The sequence below is a fragment of the Mixophyes fleayi genome, chromosome 6, assembly GCF_038048845.1.
Source record: "Mixophyes fleayi isolate aMixFle1 chromosome 6, aMixFle1.hap1, whole genome shotgun sequence".
Taxonomy (NCBI): domain Eukaryota; kingdom Metazoa; phylum Chordata; class Amphibia; order Anura; family Limnodynastidae; genus Mixophyes; species Mixophyes fleayi.
In genome coordinates this window covers 82087359-82109700 of record NC_134407.1, presented here as the reverse complement: position 1 = coordinate 82109700, position 22342 = coordinate 82087359, and the positions used below count along the sequence as shown (strand labels likewise).

Below are 22342 nucleotides of genomic sequence, written 5' to 3'. Positions count from 1 at the left end.
TGGGGGACATTTATGAAAACTGTGGTGTTGTAAAAGTTACAACACAATTGCTTGCTATGGGCACTGAGCACCAGTTTTCATAAATATGCCTCTGTATCTCAGGAATAGAAAACAACCGATCAAATATATGAACTTCGTTTCATACAGAGCTGCATCAGACACCACAATCTGCCTGCGTCATACTGGCACAGGGGTGGACCTAGACATTTCTTTGGAGGGGCGATGTAGCATAACCACACCCCTCCTTCAATCTGGTTGGTCCCAGGTGGCCTGTGACAAAATGTAGTATATCTAATGACTGATTGTTATTATCTGTTAAATTTATGTATAACACTCTGAATATTTTATGTAACTTTTTAAAGTGTATTTTGTTAACTGACCTGAGTCTGACCTAGGCAAGTGTCAATGGTCTTGTGAAAATAGCCAGGCCCAGAGACAGATAAAATCTCTGAGTAGTTTGTGTATGCAGAGGAGTTAGCCAGGCCGAACGAGCAGGGGTGAGAACTCAAGTCCTGTGAAAATGCCAGGTCTCAGGACATCCATAATTTACTTCGAAAGCCCTGTGTCATTTTGGATATCAATCTAACTTAGGTGAAAATTAAATTCCTATGGTGGGGGGTGAATAGCCAGCAAGAAATTGTTTAAAAATCCCTTGTATCAGAAGTACAATGTTCATTTCTTTGAGGGGATCTATCGCGACTGAAATGCCAGCTCCTGAACTTGTAAGTAGGAACTCTGGTTTTTATTTCCTATTTTATTTTCTGAAACTCATTTGTGCAACATATTGTATGTCTTTGTTATTAGTTTTTGTAAATAAGCCTTGGAAACATTTTTCAGATTAAATAAATTTAATCTAGTGGGTTGTGCGTGATTCTTTGTGAATTCATATGTATGTGATTTAAGTGTGAATAAGTATAATAGTATAAGTATAGTGAATAAATGCATTAATAAGTGGTTCTTTTGAACGCAAGGTCACCATAATAAAGCCTTCGTGGTGGAAGAAAAGGTGTATTCATTGTTAATTAACTAAGGTAACACCAGTCACGACCAGCTGTTCAGATTGCTGTATCTGAGACAGGCTGGGGTGTTCGTGACAAATTCTATGTTCAGACCTCTCGGCCGTCATTCAAAGGTAGGAAGATTTCTGCCTTGGGGGGGGGGCAGTTGCCCCGATCACCCCCCTCTGGATCCGCCAGTGTACTGACAGGAGTCTCCCATCATTTCTCTGAGCTAATAACCATCTAATGTTCTGATTTGAAACAGGTTGCTGTAACTCTGTCCACTTCACCTCCTGACTAGTAAAGAAAAGTATTTTAAAGAATGAAGACAATACTTACTCCAGTCGCATGTGCAAATTGTGTGGATCAGATAAGAGAAAATAGGTTTGGGGATGTGGTTAAAATAAGTCAACTAAGGTTTTTAGGTTAACAAAATGTATGGAATTTATTCAAAATACTAATTGATTTTTTGATAGATTAAATAATTTGCAGTATGTCTTTTATAGTTACACAAATGCTAATATTAGTTTGTGTAAGGGATGAGAAATGGGTGATTTTTAGTTGACGCCTCAGGCCTTATGTAGACCCTGGCGGAATTTATACTATAAGTGTACTGCCGCTAAGAGGTCATTGGTGACAAAAGCTCTTACCAGCTGCTTTTGCATCGGGTATCGGGATGCTTTTCTTTAGCCAAGCCAAGCATCCATGGATTTACACCTGCGGCTATTTCAGCCTCATTATAGTACATAAGAGCGTGAACACACCCTTACTTTGCTAGGTTCATCCACTACCTCCTCCTGTTCCGTCCCTCTATATTTGCAGAGGCGGGAAGGGGGGATATATCTCGGTGTAGCCTGGGCTACTGCAAGCAGTTTTAAAATGCACTTTTTGCGTTTACGCGTCAGACTTCCGTCCGGCTCTACATAGGGCCCTCAGTCAGCAGGATTATTTGGTAAATCCCTAGACAAGTTACTCCCACTTTCATAGATTTGGATGGCTGTGCGTAGAATATAGTAAAGAATACGTAAATCTATTGGCGAATGGAGCCTTTATATGAGCAAACCTCACAGGATCAACTTGTTTTCTTTTTTCCAATATGGACAGACACTCAGACATTCAGCAATTGAGTTACTCTGAATTTTATTACATTTTTTTGCTACTTAGTGCACAAACATTTGGTACAAAAATGGAAAACACAAAGCAAAGAGACTAGCAGGAAGTAAAGAGTCCAGGTAGTAACATCTTACACATTGGAAATGTCCTTGTCCATATATTTCATTGCCAGATCCAAACATATTAAAATGGCAATTATATACTCTACAGGCAAGCATGGCCCACCAGGCATTGTAGTCTTCTACCTTTAACACATTCTAGAATTCCAACTAACTTTATAGACTATGGTATCATTACCCCAATATTCTCAATTATCTCAGATATTCCGGCGTTTATGGCACCCAAAAGGAGCAGATCTTACTGGTTTGGGGTCTGGCCTTGGTAAACTGCAGGTGTAACTGGGTATTGACCAAATGTATTCCAATTTTAATAAAAAAACAAACAAAAGAAAAACCTTCCAATGTTGGGAGGGAACATGTTAATTGACATGACCACTGACAATGAAAGGTACTGAATTTTATTTCACAAATGAGTTGTATTTGCAGAAATTATGTTACTGTTCCTTGATGTACTGGGGCAAATGTATGATGCAAATCATATAGCAAGCTACTAGATTTATCCTATCGCCTACACAAAATTAATAAAAACTTGTATCTGTATTTTTTATAGTATCATCTGTTACACTCACAAATGATTTTAGGGTGTACTAAGTAAATAGCATTGTCAATATTTAACTAACTGGCATGTCCTGTGGCATCTATAGTGTACCTGTCTTCTACATGCACTGTAGCATTACAGAACAGGCAGCCATTTTGTGAGCTGACCCAGTTCTCATGTTTGTACATCCTATGAATCTACAGTGATATCACTGAGGCACAGAAAGCTGTACTCTTACTGGTGTCACTCTTTGAGTAGGTTGCCGCATTATCATGAATATAGGTGCAGGTCATAAAATGGTTGTCTCCAATATTTCTGAGCGTCAGGGGCACAAGTTCTGCAATATGTTTAAGGATTTTGGCAAAATGTACCCATCCCATTTAAATCTGATGTATGTATAGATGTTTGTCATCCCACTCCCCCTCTAAAATCTGCCTCTAATGACCCAAACAAATACAAAGTCCAGTTCTGTCAACTGAAGTTGTCATAAATCAGGTGACCTTGGATTCAGCCAGTTAAAACAATACACACTTCAGCCAACTTCTAAGCAGCCATTTTTTTTATTAAATATTCACATAGACCTCACTTTAGAGAACTAGACAAATTCAATGGTTTTATTCTCAAAATAACATAACAGAAACGAAAACTAAAAACAAAAATGTTACTGGGTCAGAAATTAGACAAATGTTATAAGGAATGGTCCAAAAAAAATATCATAGCACCACTGTTTTTCATTTTAACCTACATGGTGAGAAACTACTTCTAATTTCTTTCAGTCAGGTTTCAGAAATGATAAGTAATTATTTTTTTTTCAAAAGCAAAACATTTGGTAAACAATTTTGGCTACTGTGTTATATATATATATATATATATTTATTTACGTATAATACATGCACATTGGTTAAAATAAAAAATATACATATACTGTACTTTTCTTCAAACACATCTAAATTTCTTTGAGATCTCTTTATAGAGACAGGCACACATCCAGTTGGTAAAGTCCCTCTCACTATTTGGCGCTGCAAAAATTCGCAAGCTCCGCTGACAGTGTAGGGTCAAATCAAGGGGCCTTTGTCTCTTTATGAGAAGGCCACAAAACAAAATACTACTTGAGAAAGCAATAACACAATGGAACTGGTATTCTCAGATGCCAACAGTGATGTTTAGCGGTGCATCCACATGTTGGTTGAGAAGGAGATAATTTTGTTATTGTTTTCATGAAAATGCCCAAAAATGTGAAATACAACATTTGATTGTCATATTCACAAATGATAAACATCTTCCACAATGCTTTGGTGTGGTTTCAGTGCAACAGTCAAATGGCATTTTGAAGAATCGCCCTCGCGCTAGCTCAGCCTCATTGCCCATTCCGCTTTGGCTTGCTGACCGCCACACTACAGCCTCTACCCCTGTACAAGTTCCAGCCGGGTCCCTATCCTCTCTCTTTGTATGAACCCGGTGGACACTTAACTGCTGTGGAGTATTAGCTTCAAAACAGCCTTTGCGCTATAAACACCTCTCTTGCTCTAGCGTCGGCCATTTTGTGCCTGGTAAGGAAGCCATCTTTTTAATGCAGGTAATTGCATTTCCCTCCACATTTACAAGCATGGGTAGCAATTGGTACAGGTTAAGACTGTTTATATTTTGTTGTAAGGCACACAAATTGAATCTTTTGTTTTTGGGATGCTGTCCACACAAAAAAATGATATTTTGTAGTAGACACAAGTACATTTTTTTAAGCTTACAGAAGCTAGAGGTCAAAATAAGCAAACAATACTATGTACATATATGTAAAAAGTGTTATAAATAGGTTTTTAAACCATAGATACTATTTACATCTTCAATTAACACAGGAACCTGCCCCCACCATACTCTCTCTCTTTGGTGAGGGGAGGTTGAAATTTTTGGTTTCAATTCTTTAGGATCCCCTTTAAACTTTGTATTGAGCTTTTGTTCTCCCATTTTTGCTGGTCTTCAGGTGTTTATTCGCGTTTCCTCAAGATGACATAAATTATGCCGCTAATGGCAGCTAACGGAAATGCCACCCACGCCAAGATATAGGCAAATCCAAAGCTGGCCGTAGGGTCCTTATTCCATTCTGAGTGCCGCACAGTAAAGATGGCCGCTCCAGCCAACACACACAGCCCTAAGGGGAGAAAGAGCAGTTGTGAACAGGAAAATGTTATAAATTTAATTTTAATTAGAGTTAAATATAAACATTTTCACACCCCCTGTTAGGTCAAACATGATACACTCAGCCTTAGGAACATTCTAATTGGCTGCTGCAGTAACCATGACTACAAATCAACGCAAGAAAAATAACTTTAGTTTATTGGTGAAGTCTATATTGGTCACCTAGAGGTGCATGGTAATCTGTCAAATCTGTCCTGAAGCACAGTGTACTATTTACTTTGCTAATTGCTTTGACCGATGCTCCAATAGAACTCTATTATGGTTTACAGAATGTTGATGATTATAAAGGCTGCATCAGTGTTTGAACGCTTGCCAGAGAGTGTGTTTATATGTGCAAAATATTGCATTCTAAGGCTAAACAGGCGTTCTACCATGTTTACAAACAAATTGGCCACTAGGGGTAGCACCTACTCATATTAATAAATAGAAATCAAATCAGAAAAATAATGTTACTTTGTTATTCTTCTTGAATTATTGTTATGTCTAAGTATTTAAACAAAATAATTAGGTAATATTTAGTTCTCTATTAACTGAGCATTTGGCTCTCAACAGGGCTTGTCCTCCTTTGTTTTCTATCAATTGTCTTAACACCAATTAATGGTATTTATACATAGGCCCGGTTTTAAGATTTTTTTATTTATCAATAGCTCATATGCATTCCTTAATGAATGTCCTAAAGAGCTCCCATCACAATTGGGATATAATTTAGCTTAATAGAATTTCAATGCAAGAATAAAGCTGCTCATCTGTTCACCAAGCCGGACATTTGACTGGGAGAGGGTCTGGCATGCTAATCACAGGCTTCCTGGTAGCTATGGTAATCGCTATGCTAAACAGAACTCAGCCTATCACTGCCTGCCCACTCTGTACGCCTTCCGTATTATAATACCCTCTTCCTCTCAAGCGTCTCGCAGACGATCAATGTAAAATGCACCGACTGGCTTTATATCAGATGGGGGTGTAACCCCGTGCAGGTGTATGATATCGTATAAAACCTTGTTCCATAGCTTATCACAAGCTATTTTGTCCTGTGCCAGGCTAACAGACAGGACATTTGTCTTTATTCCTGATCACAAATACCTGCAGTTGTGAAAAGTTCATGAACAGTGGTCCTTTCTTTTCTAACTTATAATGTATTTGTGAAAGCTACATTGTCTGGTGCAGCAGATTCTGAAGCACTGGCCATTCCTTGTGTTCTAAACTGGCTGCAAGACACCTACATCTCCTGGCTGGGGTGTCTCAGTCACACAATGAGCGCTTTGTTTACCAAATGCAAAAGTGGGCATTTTGCAGGCCAGGTCATCTGACTCTAGCGAGCCAAACCTCCCACTTGTGTGGTACCGACATTTAATGAGAAGCGAGATTGTGTTAGTGGTATTTCCTGGAAGACAAGAATAATTTCCATGCCAGAAGCATCCAAATACCATGAAAAGGGTGGTGATGTGGAGACTAAATTGTTGAGAACAATAACAGAGTTACTGCTGGTATAATTATGGATCGTCTACACATATTATACATAAGGGATGTTAAAGAATAAATCCATCCTAAATGGTAAATTAGTTAATAATAGTTTTTGGTGGAATATAAAAAGTTAAAATAAACAAAAGTATATTTACCTTGTATGCCTATGTCATCATACCCAACAGGGTGCCTGATGGATCCATGTCGCACTCCCCTCTACAATTCATGCCAATGGTAAGTATTTTGGGGAGGGTCGAGCACTAAGCAGAGTGCGACTGTTGGAGCCATCAGGGAAGATCCACAAACGACACATACAAGGTAATCACACTTTTGCTTTTTATGTTAACACTTTGAACTAGTTTTTTTTACTTTTGGATGAAGTTATCTTTTACTAGATGTGAAATCTCCTGTAAATAATATGTGTATAATTGATGGGTTATGATGCCAGAACTATATAGTCAGGGATAAAAATTGAGCACAGCCTGATAAGAATAATACAGTGAAACAGCATACTAAGAAACAGATGGTCAGATAGCCAGAGCTTACAATCTAAGTCTATATTATTTTCCATCTCAATGGTGAACAAAGGAAAGACTCTAAAAAAATGGTGCAATGTGCGCAAATGTGATGTAGCCCATAGGAGCCAATCAGATGACAGATGTTATAAGTCTAGAAAATAAAAACAAAGCATCGGATTGATTGCTTGGGGTTTCAGCACATTTGTAATCTTAGCACCATTTTATTGAATGAATCTTAAATTTTATATTATTAAGGGGATATATATACTAGATAGAGACGCAATGCTATAATAAGGTTATACTTGTCACACTATTACTGCCATTTTAGGTACCAGTGTACTCATTAAGAATAAACAGCTGCCCAATTAATAACCCACAATGAGTCAGCAACCACAAAACTGATAATCCATACCTCAAATAGCCTTCCCTATTGAATGATAAGATGAATGTCAGGTTAACTAATACTACTGAATATTGATTATTTTGTGTTCCTGTTTCTTCCTGCTTTGTGCTGTTGGTATTATTTAGGTACTCAAATTGGCTATGTTAGCCTAGACCAATGATGGGCAACACACAGCCCCCGAGCCAGCTTTTATTCACTTTATGCATCACAGAGCTTGACCCACATAATAATTAGGGAAAAGTGGGAGGTCTGAGAGGTAATTGGTAATAACTTGTGTTCTTGAGAGCATATGTGTTGGGCTTAGGCATTGTGAGGGATGTTTTGGAGTGAGGGTGGGATTTGATTGGTGTGTGATTTGAGTGATGTGTGGGGTCTTTTCTAAGGGTATATGGTATGGTGTCCATTATATTGATTAAATGTATTGTTGCAACTTTCCCTAGCCTAGACCCTGCAACTGTAAACACATGGGGACACGTGTTAGCTGAGCTTAAGGGCTAGATTTACTAAACGGCGGGTTTGAAAAAGTGGAGATGTTGTCTATAGCAACCAATCAGATTCTAGTTATCATTTATTTAGCACATTCTACAAAATGACAGCTAGAATCTGATTGGTTGCTATAGGCAACATCTCCACTTTTTCAATCCCGCAGTTTAGTAAATATACCCCTAAGTGTTCTGTGTTCTGTTCTTTTAGCTCTGCCTAGTTAATCTCCTACATGTCTGTGTATGATCATTTTGTAAAAATGAGTACAACAGGTGTTCTGACACTAGTCAAACACGCCGAGTAAAATCAAGATAACATGGTAACCTGATATTTTATTTTTTGGCCACTGTAAAACACTACTTTAAAACGCATAAAACAGTATTATAAAACATAATAATGTCCCCTTGTCACTTACCTGCAAGGATTTGAAAGATCCCAGTTAGGTAGAAGCGTCCACCTTTTGTAAGAGTGAACAGCTGGCAGAAGAACAGAAACAGGGCCAGGACACTGAAGATTATAGACAGAATCATCATTGCTTGGACAGACTGGAGCCATTCTGTGAATGAACATACACACAATAATTACTTATTCATAATCTACAAACAGAAAAGCACTTAACAGGTTGATGACATTTACTTTTTATAGATTGTGAAGCGCACAACAGCCTTAGGTCATTGAATGTATACATTACCTATACTGTCAATTGTCTAAACTTGGAAACCATGCAGATGCTAAATGAACAAACAGATATATTTTCTTTGAGACGCTCACGAGATGCAAACAGACATCAGCTGAGGCCACGAGAGCGGTAGGACATTGAGGTGCACCTGTCTCCAACACTCTGTAGGAGCAGCCACATCAGTTCTCCAGGAAGTAATCAGTGAACATAAAATGTTTATGATGGGCAAGTAGGTCAACTTCCATAGACAACTTGGAAGTTCTTGGAACACAGGGAAGTTAAATTGAGATTGAAGGAACAAGACTCTTTGCAGCAAGCTTGGTGTTTACAAGAATTATTTATAAGTTCCAACTGTCCTGGACAGCTAACAGGTACATGTTGCAACTTGGTTCATTAAGTAGTGTTAGGCCTAATTGGAAACAAATTGCCATGTATGCATAAAAAGATTGCTGACTCCGATCAAAGTCTGAATGTTCAGATATGAACTGGAGAGGCTGGTAAATTCAGTTGGACGATGACCACATCTGACCAAGTACGTAGTCCTCGTAGGACTGGCCATAATTTGCCTTCTGTGATCCAGCTGAACAGTCAGGTCTCTCAGAGTCAGTTATACATGTGTACGTGTATGGTCAAATCGGACAAAGATGAAAGTGTTCAGATTGTCCTGTGTATGGTTTTAAATGGGAAATACTGTGATAGACCTTCCCAAAGACACTGATCAATCCACTGTAAGGGAAACACATTTCTAAAAGAGTGGCTTATATTTCTATTGTAAATGTTTCCACAGACACCAATGAACTATTCTTCTCACACTCCCATGTTCCCAACATATGGATCTTTAAAATGAACTAATAAATGAGAGAGGAAAAATAGTATGAGTATTGTATTGTTATCCCCCATAATTCCTCTGAGAGGGGCATCCACAGTAAAACCAGCCTGCTATAGCCTGAAAAGGGAGAATACATTCAATAAAGCATAAGACTTTTATGTGAATGGTCAGGCAGGAGATTGACAATGGGAACACTAATCCTGAATTATTTAGCATGTACATATGCAACAAATTACTAGAGCATTTATATTACACCAGCAATAAAAAATAAGCGTGCTGTCCATCAGCCAGTCTGTGCTGAGAACTTTGCAAAATGTTTTCCTTGGATGGATGATGACTGGAATCTCTTCTATTTTCAGAGATCTACAGATGTGCTAACAGAATCTGCAATGACTGACATTGCAATTTCCTCCTCAGTCACGTCAGTCTTTTCCACTATTTAGTCTATTATTTAAAGAACTCTGTAGTAAGAACATACATTTTCATAACAGCTCTCAGTAGACAAGTAAACCAAAACAGGTTCAGTATTTAGTTTTTTGAAGAAAAAAGTCACTATTTAGAGATAATGTAAATCTAACATAAGAAAGACAGTCATACATTTGGATGGCTTTGGCAAATGAACACAAATATATAAAAAAAAGTCTACACTATTTCCTGTCTTTTAATTCATATCTCCCAGTTAATAATAAGAGGAATTGCAATTTGTTGAATCTGCTGCTTGTGGTTGAAAGAAACAGGCATATGTCAAAGATAAACAATCTATCTACTTGTGAGGTGAAGATTTCAACCTATCTGTATGAAGTGAGTTTGATAAAATGGTTGTCTGGTTGTCCATTCTCCCTATAATATCCAATGCAAAAGACCTTGGCAGACACCCATGTCAAGTGTTTTTATTTTCTTTTTTTTACATTATTAAAACAATGTTGGAATACTCTACAAAGTAGTGACCAGTTTAAAATGGTCCTATCAACACCAAAAGGCAATTTCTATGTAAATGTTGCCTATCACGTTAAGAGGTTTTGGCTTCTTCCTGATCCAAAGGGCAATTTTTGCACTGACATAAGGTTATTTCCATGCTATCCCTTGTGGTGCACCTGTCCCCAGCTAACTGTGAAATGTCCGATCTTTCTATAAAGTGAGACGGGAGAGTCGTGATTTCCTCACAGTCAGGAGCCTTCCCTAATCACTGAAAGGGAAGACCACTGAGCACATCTGATAAAGAAAGGAGTGATCATAGCCGTGCTGGCTCGTCAATTTCTGAATACTCATTTGCTAATGCCCCAAAACCGCACAACAGATCTAGTGCTGATAATTTAGTATACTTTATGTGGGCAAAATGGGGATGACATAAGCACAATCCACACCCCAATGCTCCCAATCGTCATAAGCAGGACCTGTGCATTTTGGGTCTGCTAATCTGAACAATTGGGAGGTATGGTTTTAAACTGCAACTAATGTCTATACTCAGTAGAGACATTTTTAGAATCTAGTCTACCATTTCAATAGGAACAAATGACATCACTGGGCTCAAAAAAAATTCCACGAGCAATTAAATACTTCATGGATGGAGAGCTTACACAATGCCCAAATTCATATACAAGCACAACTTCAAGAAGGACTGAAATATTGAACTTGCCTATGCCTCCTAGTCATTAAATCTAACATCATTAAACTTTACAATGGTTGGCACACCCCTTCGTATAGTATTTCTGATGACATGCCAAACTTTGTGAAGGCTATTATATGAATGTTTAGAAAAAACCCAACTCTCACTACAATAAAAAAAAGATTCCCCACAAATAGTGTTCCAGGAGACTGTAAGGTTTCCAAATCACCACCCCCTCCCCCCCTAAAAAATGGTTTGCCGCAAAAGCCATATACATGATGGAATATTCTTAGCGCATCTGTGGAGACAAACTGAATGATACAATCACCCTACAAAAAATACATCTATGGACTTTTCAATATAAGGGGCATATTCAATTATCCGCGATGTTCCTGGACATCTCAGCTTGGCACGTTTTCCAGTACTTCAACATCACAGATTTCTCCATGCAAAGCTATGGGGGGGGAGGGGGGGAAGGGAAATCTGCAATGTTACTTCGCCACAATCTTCACAACTTTTCTGGAGGCACTCCGCAGCTAATTGAATATGCCCCTAAATATTGTTATGCCCAAAAGTAATGTTACTTTCTATCACAGTGACATCACAGCTGGGAATCATAAAAAAATGTCTGATCAGTAGCCAAATGACTCATGAGTCATTTTCCACCATGTTAACTGCTGTGGGATGATCCAAGACTTTCAGAAACAGTCAGTTATGTGAATCTCACCAATCCACCACAAGAGGGCACTACAAGCAAATTCTTTTCCACAATACTAGTTCCAGCTGAGAGTTTGGAGAGTTCTCCAGCCAGTTTGAAACAAGAGATTTAAGCTGAGGCACTGGACTATAACTCTATTTTTATCCAAGTTGTAGCCAACCTATTTGAGAATCTGAAAGGGCAACGCTCATAAATAACCTCCAAAGTGATTTATGGTTTGTTTCCTTATAGTGTGGTCTGGCGCCTAGTTTATCATGAGACAGGTGTGACATGAACTTCTTTCCCTTGATGCCTTAGTGCTGAACACGACGGTCTCTCAGAATGGTTATCCTGCCCTCTAACTGTTGTTCACCACAGATCTACTCACCATTGTTTGAGGCGGTGAGGCAGTTCCATGTGCTGCTGGCACCCTCACTGCAATTCTGCCACAGATCTGCCGAATAGGTGTTACTCACCAACCAGCTCTGGTGAAGAAAGAAAAAAGTCCAAAGTGTTATGATGACAAAACAAATATGAGGCCCTTTAACTTTGCTGTACACTGCCATACTGATTCTGCCATTCTTACAGTGTTCCAGCAAAATATAGGAATTTGTGGGCTGATAAAATCTTTGTTAGCCGTTTTTTTTGCATAGTACCAACAAAACAAAGTGTGTCATTGGAACGTGGGGTAATGCCTGTAAAGGCTAGGAGGAGGCGCTGTGCATCTTGCCAGGTGCCTATGCAATTTAAAGTGGCCTACAGCAGATTGTACCGATTCTGTTGCCAACACCTATGTTCCTTATGGGAAAACAGAACACTTTGCTTTCTATTGAGTCAAATGGCAGTAATCAAAATTGATTATAAGGGGAAAGTGTTCTCTTATACATTATTATGGTATCAAGGTCTGCCTATTTGACAGTAAGTTCATTCATTATTATCTACAAAGTGTTGGTCGCTGGCCATTAGTCTAAAATAAGAGCTTTAATTGTGGTAGCACCTCTGACTAGTGCTACATGTTTAAGCTAAAAAAAAAACAATAAATGACATAAAAAGCATTTTAAATAACAGGACATAAGGCTAGATTTACTAAACTGCGGGTTTGGATAAGTGGAGATGTTGCCTATAGCAACCAATCAGATTCTAGTTATCATTTATTTAGTGCATTCTACAAAATGACAGCTAGAATCTGATTGGTTGCTGTAGGCAACATCTCCACTTATCCAAACCCGCAGTTTAGTAAATATACCTCATAATGTATTAACTATACACTGTTTAATTATAGATGCTAGGATTACATATTACAGAAAACTCATCATTTAGAATTAAGGTAAAACAAAAACAAACAACATTTTGCATTTGATCCAAAACTAGACTAAATTTCCTGCAAATAGATCTTATGAAACATCTAATGAAAATACATTTGTAGAAGTTTACGAAGTAATAAAAACGAAAAACTCCAGAAAATAACCTACAAACGGTGGTCACAGTGTGGTATGGAAATTTAGAAGCGATGGTATAAAAAATGTAATGGGAATATAAGTGAATGGAATTTGATAGTCTTACAATGAAGGAATTAGAAGTGACAGTATGACATACCACAGTATACACCACCACTGCCTAAAACAAGTAATAATCTGATCATAAAGACAATGTTTTTCCTGCAGAGTTTCTGAATCCAGCATTGCCATCAGTAAACAGTCTGCATTGGGCAGGAGGTAACATGCAGGTAGGGGGTTGGGGCTGTTTATAAACTAAACACACAATCCCTACCAACCATAGTACCTTTGATGTGTATGTTTCAGGAGTAGGTAATCCCTTAAATACCAAAGACTCCATCAAGGAAACACTCTGTCAACACTGTCTGAATGGCTATTAACCCTGAAGCTCCATGTTTTCAAACAATCGGATGGGAGAAGGGCGTCTCATAGAAGACAGTGCAGAACACAGAAGCGAGCTAGTGCTATATGCAATAATGGCTTCTGTTAAAACATGTTGTCACTTCAAAAGTGGACTCTATATCGGATTAATCTGATTAAAGGCACTTTTGTGACACATATATTTCACAATCTGCTCATTTTATGTTAAATGGACCACCCGATTTTATTACAAGGTTTTTAATGCTTGTCATACGAAATGGAAATAATTCTGAAGTTTAGAAATAAATCTAGGTTTCTTTATTTCCCTCCCAACTGGCTTTAGCTTGAAATATTGTATGCATTGAGCAGTGTATTATTTTGACTATTACAAATAACAGACCCAGTAACCCGCCACCTCATTCACAAACATGATATTGTATTTATACAGGAGTGGGCGGCCTCCAGTTGAGCCTCTCCACATTTCACGCATCAAATTTCACATTTTGAATCCTAGTGCAAAATTCATAGCCCTTTCCCTCCTAGACCTACAAACAGCATATTATCTATATAGAACTCCCTTTAACTGCACATCTGGAAAACAGATTCTGTCCAGCCCAACAGAGACGTCCTATATATTATTTACATCTAATCACCTGACTACGCTTATACAGAGTATACACAAAGTGCATATTTTTCTTTCCATACTTATAAATAATATATTTTCTGTATTGTTCCTTTTCAGTTGCTGCAAAGATACACAAGCACATGCAAACATACCACTGTATCTTATTATTTAATGAATAGCTAAACCTTTTTCACTTTTTTTCTTTAAAGCCAAATTAATACCAGTTGCTATGACAGCAGTGAGAAAAATACACAGTCCAACCTTTGTGCCCAATATATATGTGCCATACTGTAATAAAACAAGCCAGCACTTAAAATGATTTAGAGTAAACATATGGATATAAGTGAGACTCTAATAAACGCTTAACTTCCCCAGTCACGAGTATATGGCTACATATGTTTAAAGCTATCACTCTATCTGCAGACATAATAAGTTTGGAGTACTTACGCTGACAATTGTAGACACAAATAACAATACCAGGACGGCAATATGCAGAAGAATGATGCCAAGCAACAGTAGAAGCATTTTCAGTCAAGTATTCGGATTCCTACAGAAAGAGAAAAAGTTTGCTGTAAATCCGCAGTCCCTCTCTCTTTTCCCGTTAGTCTTCTCCCACCAGCAACAGCTTTCTGAAGTCACAGGCTGAGAGGGAATACTGCAGGATAATCCAGTCTATGGGTGTGTCAATCTGTACCTAGCCATCCCCTGGCCACCAGGGGGAGTCTGGGCATCACAACTTAATCATTTTTTTGTATGGGGAGATTTGTTAGTAAGGATTTTTCCCCCCATTGAAGCAAGTTGAAAGTAGCATTAGTTGAACTTGTTGTGTTTGCTTTGTCAGCAACAATTAGTGATGTGGATTTTTAATAATTTATTTCTGTGCACTGCCATTATATTTTAACCATCTTTATTGTTAACATCGCCCTAAAAAAAGGTCCTATTTTGTCCAGATTAGGCAGCAAAGGGTTAACCCCATTTTTTTTTTCATTCTGTAAGCAACACACCCAGAATTCCAAATTCTCCACATCTGTTTCCAAGATCTTTCATGGATTATGAGTTAGTATCCAGGAATTTTTTTCATGACTGACATATAAATTTAATGTGAGTATGGAATTAGGTTTTTCCATTTCAAACTGAGCAGAGTCTGGGTTCCTGAAAAGATACAGAAATCCACTGCAGATATCCTACATAGCATTTTGGTAAATACTTGAGCGTTTTTAGCGCAATTCAACAATCTCAAGGACTTGCTGCAACTATATAAAGTTATATTTTTACATAGCCCTCAATATCTAGAATAAAATATCCAATTTGTATAGTTCCAGGGAGTGCCTGCCAGAGAATGGAATCATATTTAATGGTTTAGTAGATTCCCATTCATAATTAAAAACAATAAATACAACTCAGTTTGCCACTGTGTAGTATAAAAATATTTTAAATAAACAATACTATAAGGGCTCGTATTTACTCAAGTACAGCAATGCATTCATTTATATTAAAATTTGATTTGAAAAAACTGAATACATTATATTTTAAGCTTAATATACTAATGAAGGTTAAGTATAGACCCAATCCTGTATGTCAGAATTTATTGTTTAATGATAGTTATTTTTATATACTATGTAAAAATTGTTAAGAAAACTCATGCACATGACAATAAATAATTTAATGAAGCACGTGAAACTACTGAGCAGTTCTGTAAAAGTATAAATCCTACATTTCCCATGTTTTAACCTGTTACATAGATGAGGACAAGTGTCCAGCAGTATGAAATGGGTGTGCGTCCCGTTATCTGCAATATACAGAAGGATGAATCAAAGGCACACCCAGTGTCATTTTAAAACGGCAGCAGGATTCTCAGCAATAAGACCATTAACCAAAACTAATAAATGCATGAACTCATAATAAACTGCTCAAATAATAGGTCCGCATGAAACTAAAATATACTGTTTAAATAATTACCAAATAATGCAAATAATATTTACAACTTGCAAACACCTATTTATAAATAACAAAAACACTGTATGTAAACTGTATTCTAATGCAAAGTGAATCTAGAAACCCATCATGCGTTTTTATAATCAATTACAATGCAAATATGCACATTGGGGAGTTCATAGATGATATATATCAAAACTTACCGAGTGTTAGAATTGAATGTAAGTGGTTTCCAGTTCCACCCCTGTGTGAGTGAAGGGAGAGCAGCCAGATGCAAGCAGATCCAAGAGATGTGTGTTTGTCCCCCTCGGTGGTCAGACTGAGTTATTTGAGGTTAGATGCTAGAAGTGTGAGGATATAAGTTTCCCTTTAACAGAATAGACGCCCCATGACGCGGCCTGCCTGGGTGTGTCACAGACATCACTCTCACAGCAGAGATCGCTTTCTATAAATAAGACTGGAGGATGCAGGGAGTGGAGACGAAATCAGAAGTGGGTTTACTCATTCTGGGCTGTGTGATGTCACCAAGGAATGTGACATTTGTCACAAGTGTCCTTGATTTGCGTGGTAAACTTACAGTACACATCGGCACCCTGTGACTCCCTAGCTGTTGTAGAACTAGTCGCCGCAATGAGTGGATTTCCTGGACTGATGTGAGTGAATTCTCTGTACAGCGCTGGGCCAAACATAAATCAAAGTGTGACTTTGGCTAGCAGCACATGCTGGATCTTGTAGTTCCATATTAGCCCTGCAGTAACAGAGTGCCTATCTTTGACTGTCAGAGCATGTTGGGGATCATCATCATTTATTTATATAGCTCCACCAATTCTGCAGCACTATATGAAGAATATCTCATGACCCCAGCGCTGTGGGGCACAAATACTAATCACTGAGCCACCGCGCTGCCCGTAATGTCCCCAGGGTGCTTACCTTTGGTTACCAGGACATGCTACAACTTGTAATTCTACTGCTGCTGGAGAACCAGATGATCCATTGCCCTACACAATGGATGTGATACAGAAGGGTGGAAATTCTGGTCAGCTGATGACCCCTTTAATGATTTGTATGTGAGGACATTGGTCAGTTTAGAAATGGAAGGGGCTTGTGAGCAGACAGCCCACATTGTTATCCCATTGTGCCTGAAACACAAAAGTGTGTGTGGGGTTAAGCTGCTGGCATACCTGGTCATTCTGCAATCAGGCTGGAAGAAGGACTGCAGTGTGTCCAAGATTAGGCATGAGTGATACTTTATTGGCCATAAACCCTAAAACAAAGAAATGTACCTAAAATCCCAAAGCCTCAGGATCAGACACTGAAAGAGTTTTAGCACGTAGCAGCAATGTATGCTAAAGTAGACAATTCTTTTACCTATTAGACACGTTTACAACCAGACCAAACCTGATCCAAAACTCATCACAGTATTGTCACTGCTCTTAGTAATTACAACGTGATACTGAGGGCCGGATTAAGGGAATGGAGGCCCCTGGGCTAAGGGGGCCTCCATTCCCCTGTAAGGGGCCCCCGCCCCGTGATCCGAGACGCCCCCAAGGCACTTACCTCCTTCCCCGGTGCGCTGTACGCTCTTTACTGAGGAGATCTCGTGACAGTGAGACTCACGAGATCTCCTCAGTAAGGAGACTACAGCGCATCGGGGAAGGACCGCAGTGAAAGTGCTTAGCAGCACTGATCGGGACGGGGGCGCCACCGCCCCCGACCGATCAATAATGCTGCTAAGCACTTTCAAGGGCCCCCTGGATGCCCGAGGCCCCTGGGCTGTAGCCCAGTTAGCCCTAGGGTTAATCCGGCCCTGGTGATACCGCCCTCTTTGGGACAGCTTTATGGGTGCAAAAACTGAGGTGATAAAACCGATGTAAATTTTAGAATTATTTTATAATCTACCCAATAATCATTTTTACACTTAGGAATACTTCTCTTACATGGAGCTTTAAAATGTGTTTCAACACAACTTGAGAAAACCATTGGGTAAATAACGCAACATGGAAATCCATTGAACCCCATGTTCCACCATTTCTGCTGTCCACACGGACAACATATACGTGCAACTTATTTCAACGCTGTCCGTGTGCACAGTAGAGGCAGTGCCGCTTAGACATCAGTGCTGGCGTGGAGTGTGCTGATCTTGTGGGAGGCAGTGACTGTCCACTCCTCTGATTGTTAGGACAATGCCGCATGTGTCAGGAGCAGTGTCACAATCTGAGGAGGGAAACAGGAAGCCACAGACTGAGTGTTAGATAGTGGAAGTAGCAGGGACCCCCAACTGCACAGAGACGTGAGTCTCCTGTCACATTAATCTAGGCACCTGTATATGAAACAAAGTTTATATGTCCATCTTGTTCAGGTACAAAGATTATTTTTATACAGACAGATTACAACAGATTGCCAGGTATGCTTTACTACTTTTTGGTCTTGCCCTTTAGGAGATTCGAAGGGGGGGATATTCTGCAGGAGAAGTGAGATGGATATAACAACGCAATTCATGTCATCACAGCTCAGCATGCTGTGCAATGTTGTGCTTCTCATTCCAGTCTCCCAGGCATCCCAGAAGAGTAGGCAAGTGTATTGTTAGGACAATTGGGTTTTTTTTTTGCACAGGCAATCTACAGAACGCCAGTTAAAACATTTTTTGTTGTTGCAGACGACAGCCTATAAATGTGTATAGAGGCCACTGTTATTTGCATTCATAGTTGTGAAGGGCCCCAGTTTAATTAATGCTTATGATAATCCCCATCCTCCTAGACATGTGTAATGCACTTCCGAATCCAAGAGAAGTTTCCAGCTATGTTAATATTACCTTTTTTGTAATTGAATGACTTATTTTATTCTGTAGAAGTAGCAACAAAAGTGTCTTATTTAGTGGAACCGAGTGTATAAATGTTTGTGGGATCTTCTAAAAGCCTCTAACCCCCCTCTATCCTCTTGTAGCCAGATAAATCTGTCAGGAAAGCCAGGGTCTCATAATAACCTCTGTTTCCTCTCCTTGAAGCCTGTAAACTTGCAAGTTTCCCTAGACCTTGCCGTAGGCCCCTCTGTCACCAATGTGAAATAATAAAATCATTGTGGTGGATTTAGGGACAGAGGCCCAGCGAGGGGCTCCCGGCCTTCCTAGTAGCTACACAAAGTCATGTGTTATGGACATATGGAATCTGGGAAATGTGGGACTTTTGGCAGGTATGCTAGGAGCAACTTATCTGATTGGTTACCTGCAGTTTTCTTCAACAAAATTAAAGCTTTGCTCCACCATGGAAAAAGTTAATCAGTTAAATCTACAATGTTGCGCTAACGCGGAGTGCCTTCAAAACAGTTCCGGAGGCACTCCACTCATAATTGAATTCCCTTTCTGTCTGTACCAATATTCAGCCTTAACCCTGAGGCAGGTCCACTTTAACTAATTAAATAAACTTACATGGTCTCTATGGGCTAGATTTACTAAGCTGCGGGTTTGAAAAGGTGGGGATGTTGCCTATAGCAACTAATCAGATTCTAGCTTTCATTTATTTAGTACTTTCTACAAAATGACAGCTAGAATCTGATTGGTTGCTGTAGGTAACATCCCCACTTTTTCAAACCCGCAGCGTAGTAAATCTAGCCCTATGTGTTATAGCAAACTGCTGCAAAATTTATTTATATGTATTTCCTCAGTTGAAAGGATGATAAGTCAATAAAACAATTATCTCCCTCTCCCTCAGATTATGAAAAGTTACCCGAGAGGAAGGGATTATAAAAGTTAGTTATAATATATCAGCGTTAGTCATTGTGTGTTATGGTGGTGGTGGTACGTGGGTGGGTTTGGTTGCACAGAACGTATTGTCATAACACAGTGTGACTGTGTCACATGGAATACCAGTGTGTGATTCACCTATAGCACAACTATTACAATCAGTTGGGAACGCTGTTCATGTGACTTCTGGCAGGGATTCCTGCATAGTACTGAGGCTGTGGTTTTCTACTTGTTAGTGGTTTGTTTTTCAAAGTAGTCCGTAACATTTCTAACACAAGGGCCTTTTGGTGGGAAAAATAGCATTTGTAGGATTGTTGTTTTTTCTCAGTCAGCTGCTTAAAGGAAAAATGTTAATAGTTGAGAATGAGCGTGTCTCACGTTGTGTCATTAGTTCCATTACCCTGTTCTCTCACTTTCCTCTCGCAAAGATGTTTAGTCAGAGGTCGTTTAGTCATGTATACTACAAATTAAAACTGTTTTACATGTATCTGTTCCTATGCAGAAAAAACTGGTGTTGCCCATGGAAACCAAACAGATTCATATTGTCTTTTTTCTGGTACAGGCTAAAAAATGATAGCAAATATCTGGTTGGTTGCTATGGATTACAGCTAATTGTCTGCATCGGTTCTTCTGGAAGTGTTTTGATAAATGTCCCACATTGTATATCAATTCATACAGCATATCTTCATAAAGCATTTCATTCCAGTTTGCTTTGTGAAATTAAATATGTTGTTTAAAGATAGCGCTGTGAACACAATCAGACCCAGATTGAGCGCATCAGACTATTTAATGTGGGTTATAACGTTATTGGTGTTACATGAATGCTGTACATGGACTATATATACTCTGGAAACTGAATGATCCAAAATATCTACAATGGTGATAGTGCTGGTGGACTGTGTTTCACTGCACATTCTGTGGGGAAATTGTGTATGGATAAAGCTACTATGACATGTGACACATGGCTGATATCTTATGTGTGTCTCACTGCGGCCATACAGCAATTCAAAGGGAGGAATTCAATTCCCCCCAGAATACCGCCACAAAAAACCTATTACCGGTAATACGGTGATTACCGTAATGTCAATAATATTTTTTACTGCAACGTTACTTTTTACAGTATCACAGTATTTTTGCCCCAAAGGGTGAGAAACCTGTAGACTGTGGCATCTGCTGCTAAGCAAACAGAAGGTGTGGCAGTTTGTCCTTCCGTTCTCCACCTTTCTAAAGTTACAAATACCCGTAACATTCACTTTATTGTCCAACTGAACTGCTTGCACAGTCCATTCGTTTATGGTTTGTATGGGGCAGGATGGAGCTGCCTCAACCCACACATTGCCCAGAGGCATTGGAACAGTTCCCTCATGAATTGAGTTCCGTGATAGGTTTGGATCTCACTGGGGAACCCTAAATCTACTAACCACTCTTAACAAGGCATCTACTATCTTTTCCACAGTGATTGCGGACAGAGTCTCAGGATATTGTGGTATTGTCACGAATCAGGGTTTTAGTCCTGTTTACACCACTCGGAGGTACCATATCACTGTTCATCTCCCTTTTGGTCGAATGCAGCATTCTATCCTGGGACAAGTGGGACTTCTATCTGCATTACTGGAGGCTGCCATCTTGGGTGAGACATTTGATAAACATCCTGCTGAGTCTGAACATCTGATCTCATCAACCAATTAGCTTCCTCTGCACACTATATGAGTCTTTTCTTACACTCAGCAAATTGCCAGTACAACACATTCCTAGTTCCAGATTACCACAGTTGCTGTTTGTTTTCTGCTTCATTTTGCCTGCTGTATACAGATCTCAACCATCAACCCTTTGTGTGAATTCAGCTTCATCCTGTTTGCTGCTTCATTCTGCCTGCTGTATATAGATTTAAACCATTTACTCTCTGAGTGAGTTAAGATTCATGCAGTTTGCTCTTATATGGACTTCAAACCATTAACCCTTTGTGTATTCAGCTTCACTTTGCTGGCTGTTATATGGACTTTAAACCATTAACCCTTTGTGTTATTTTGGCTTCATTCTGCCTGCTGAAATAAAGACTTTGGCTATTTATTCCTTGCGTGGATTCACCTTTATTCTATCTGCTCTTGTACAGATTCCAGCTGTTACCTCCTGTGTGGATCCTCCTCTCATCAATCTATTCCTGTCTGTCCTACTGGCTATCTGGGGTAGTAGGTTGTTGTTCTGAGTCATCCACCTGCTGGAGCCATAACTGTGTCTTGGGGTACCGACTTCCAGTTCCAGGTCTACCCCAGGTTCTGAGTTGTCCAGAGCCAGTTCCAGACTTATTCTGTTCAGGAGGTTGCCATCCCTGTATATCTTTTGCCTGAGTTCTGAGTTATCCCAGTCTCAGTAGTGGTACTATATTTGTCTGAGTCTCTGAGTTCTTGGAGGTGCTGAGTCTCTGGTCGTGAGTTCAGTTCCTCCCTGTTCCCACGTCCTGGTTCCAGTCCATCAGTTCCAGATTCCAGTCCTTTATTTCAGCACAGAGTCCAGTCCAGCATTCCTCCTCCTAACGTCCAGTATACAGGA

At 39.3% G+C, this 22342-nt stretch overlaps 1 protein-coding gene across 1 annotated transcript; it reads right to left on the bottom strand.

Moving 5' to 3' along the window:
* Nucleotides 1–2121: 2121 nt before the first annotated feature.
* On the bottom strand, nucleotides 2122–16426 carry PMP22 (peripheral myelin protein 22). Its single transcript, XM_075216968.1, has 5 exons — nucleotides 16257–16426; nucleotides 14566–14665; nucleotides 12026–12122; nucleotides 8242–8382; nucleotides 2122–4914 (listed from the first exon to the last, which is right to left on the bottom strand). The coding sequence occupies exons 2-5, from the start codon at nucleotides 14641–14643 to the stop codon at nucleotides 4751–4753; spliced, it is 480 nt and encodes a 159-aa protein (XP_075073069.1). The 5' UTR covers nucleotides 14644–14665; nucleotides 16257–16426; the 3' UTR covers nucleotides 2122–4750.
* Between the last annotated feature and the right edge of the window lie 5916 nt (nucleotides 16427–22342).

Coding starts and splice junctions, on each gene's coding strand:
- PMP22 (XM_075216968.1), bottom strand. CDS start 14,643: ATGCTTCTACTGTTGCTTGGCATCATTCTTCTGCATATTGCCGTCCTG. Junction 12,123..14,565: donor TTGTGTCTACAATTGTCAGC/GTAAGTACTCCA, acceptor TTTCTTCACCAG/AGCTGGTTGGTGAGTAACAC. Junction 4,915..8,241: donor GATCTTTCAAATCCTTGCAG/GTAAGTGACAAG, acceptor TTCTCCCCTTAG/GGCTGTGTGTGTTGGCTGGA.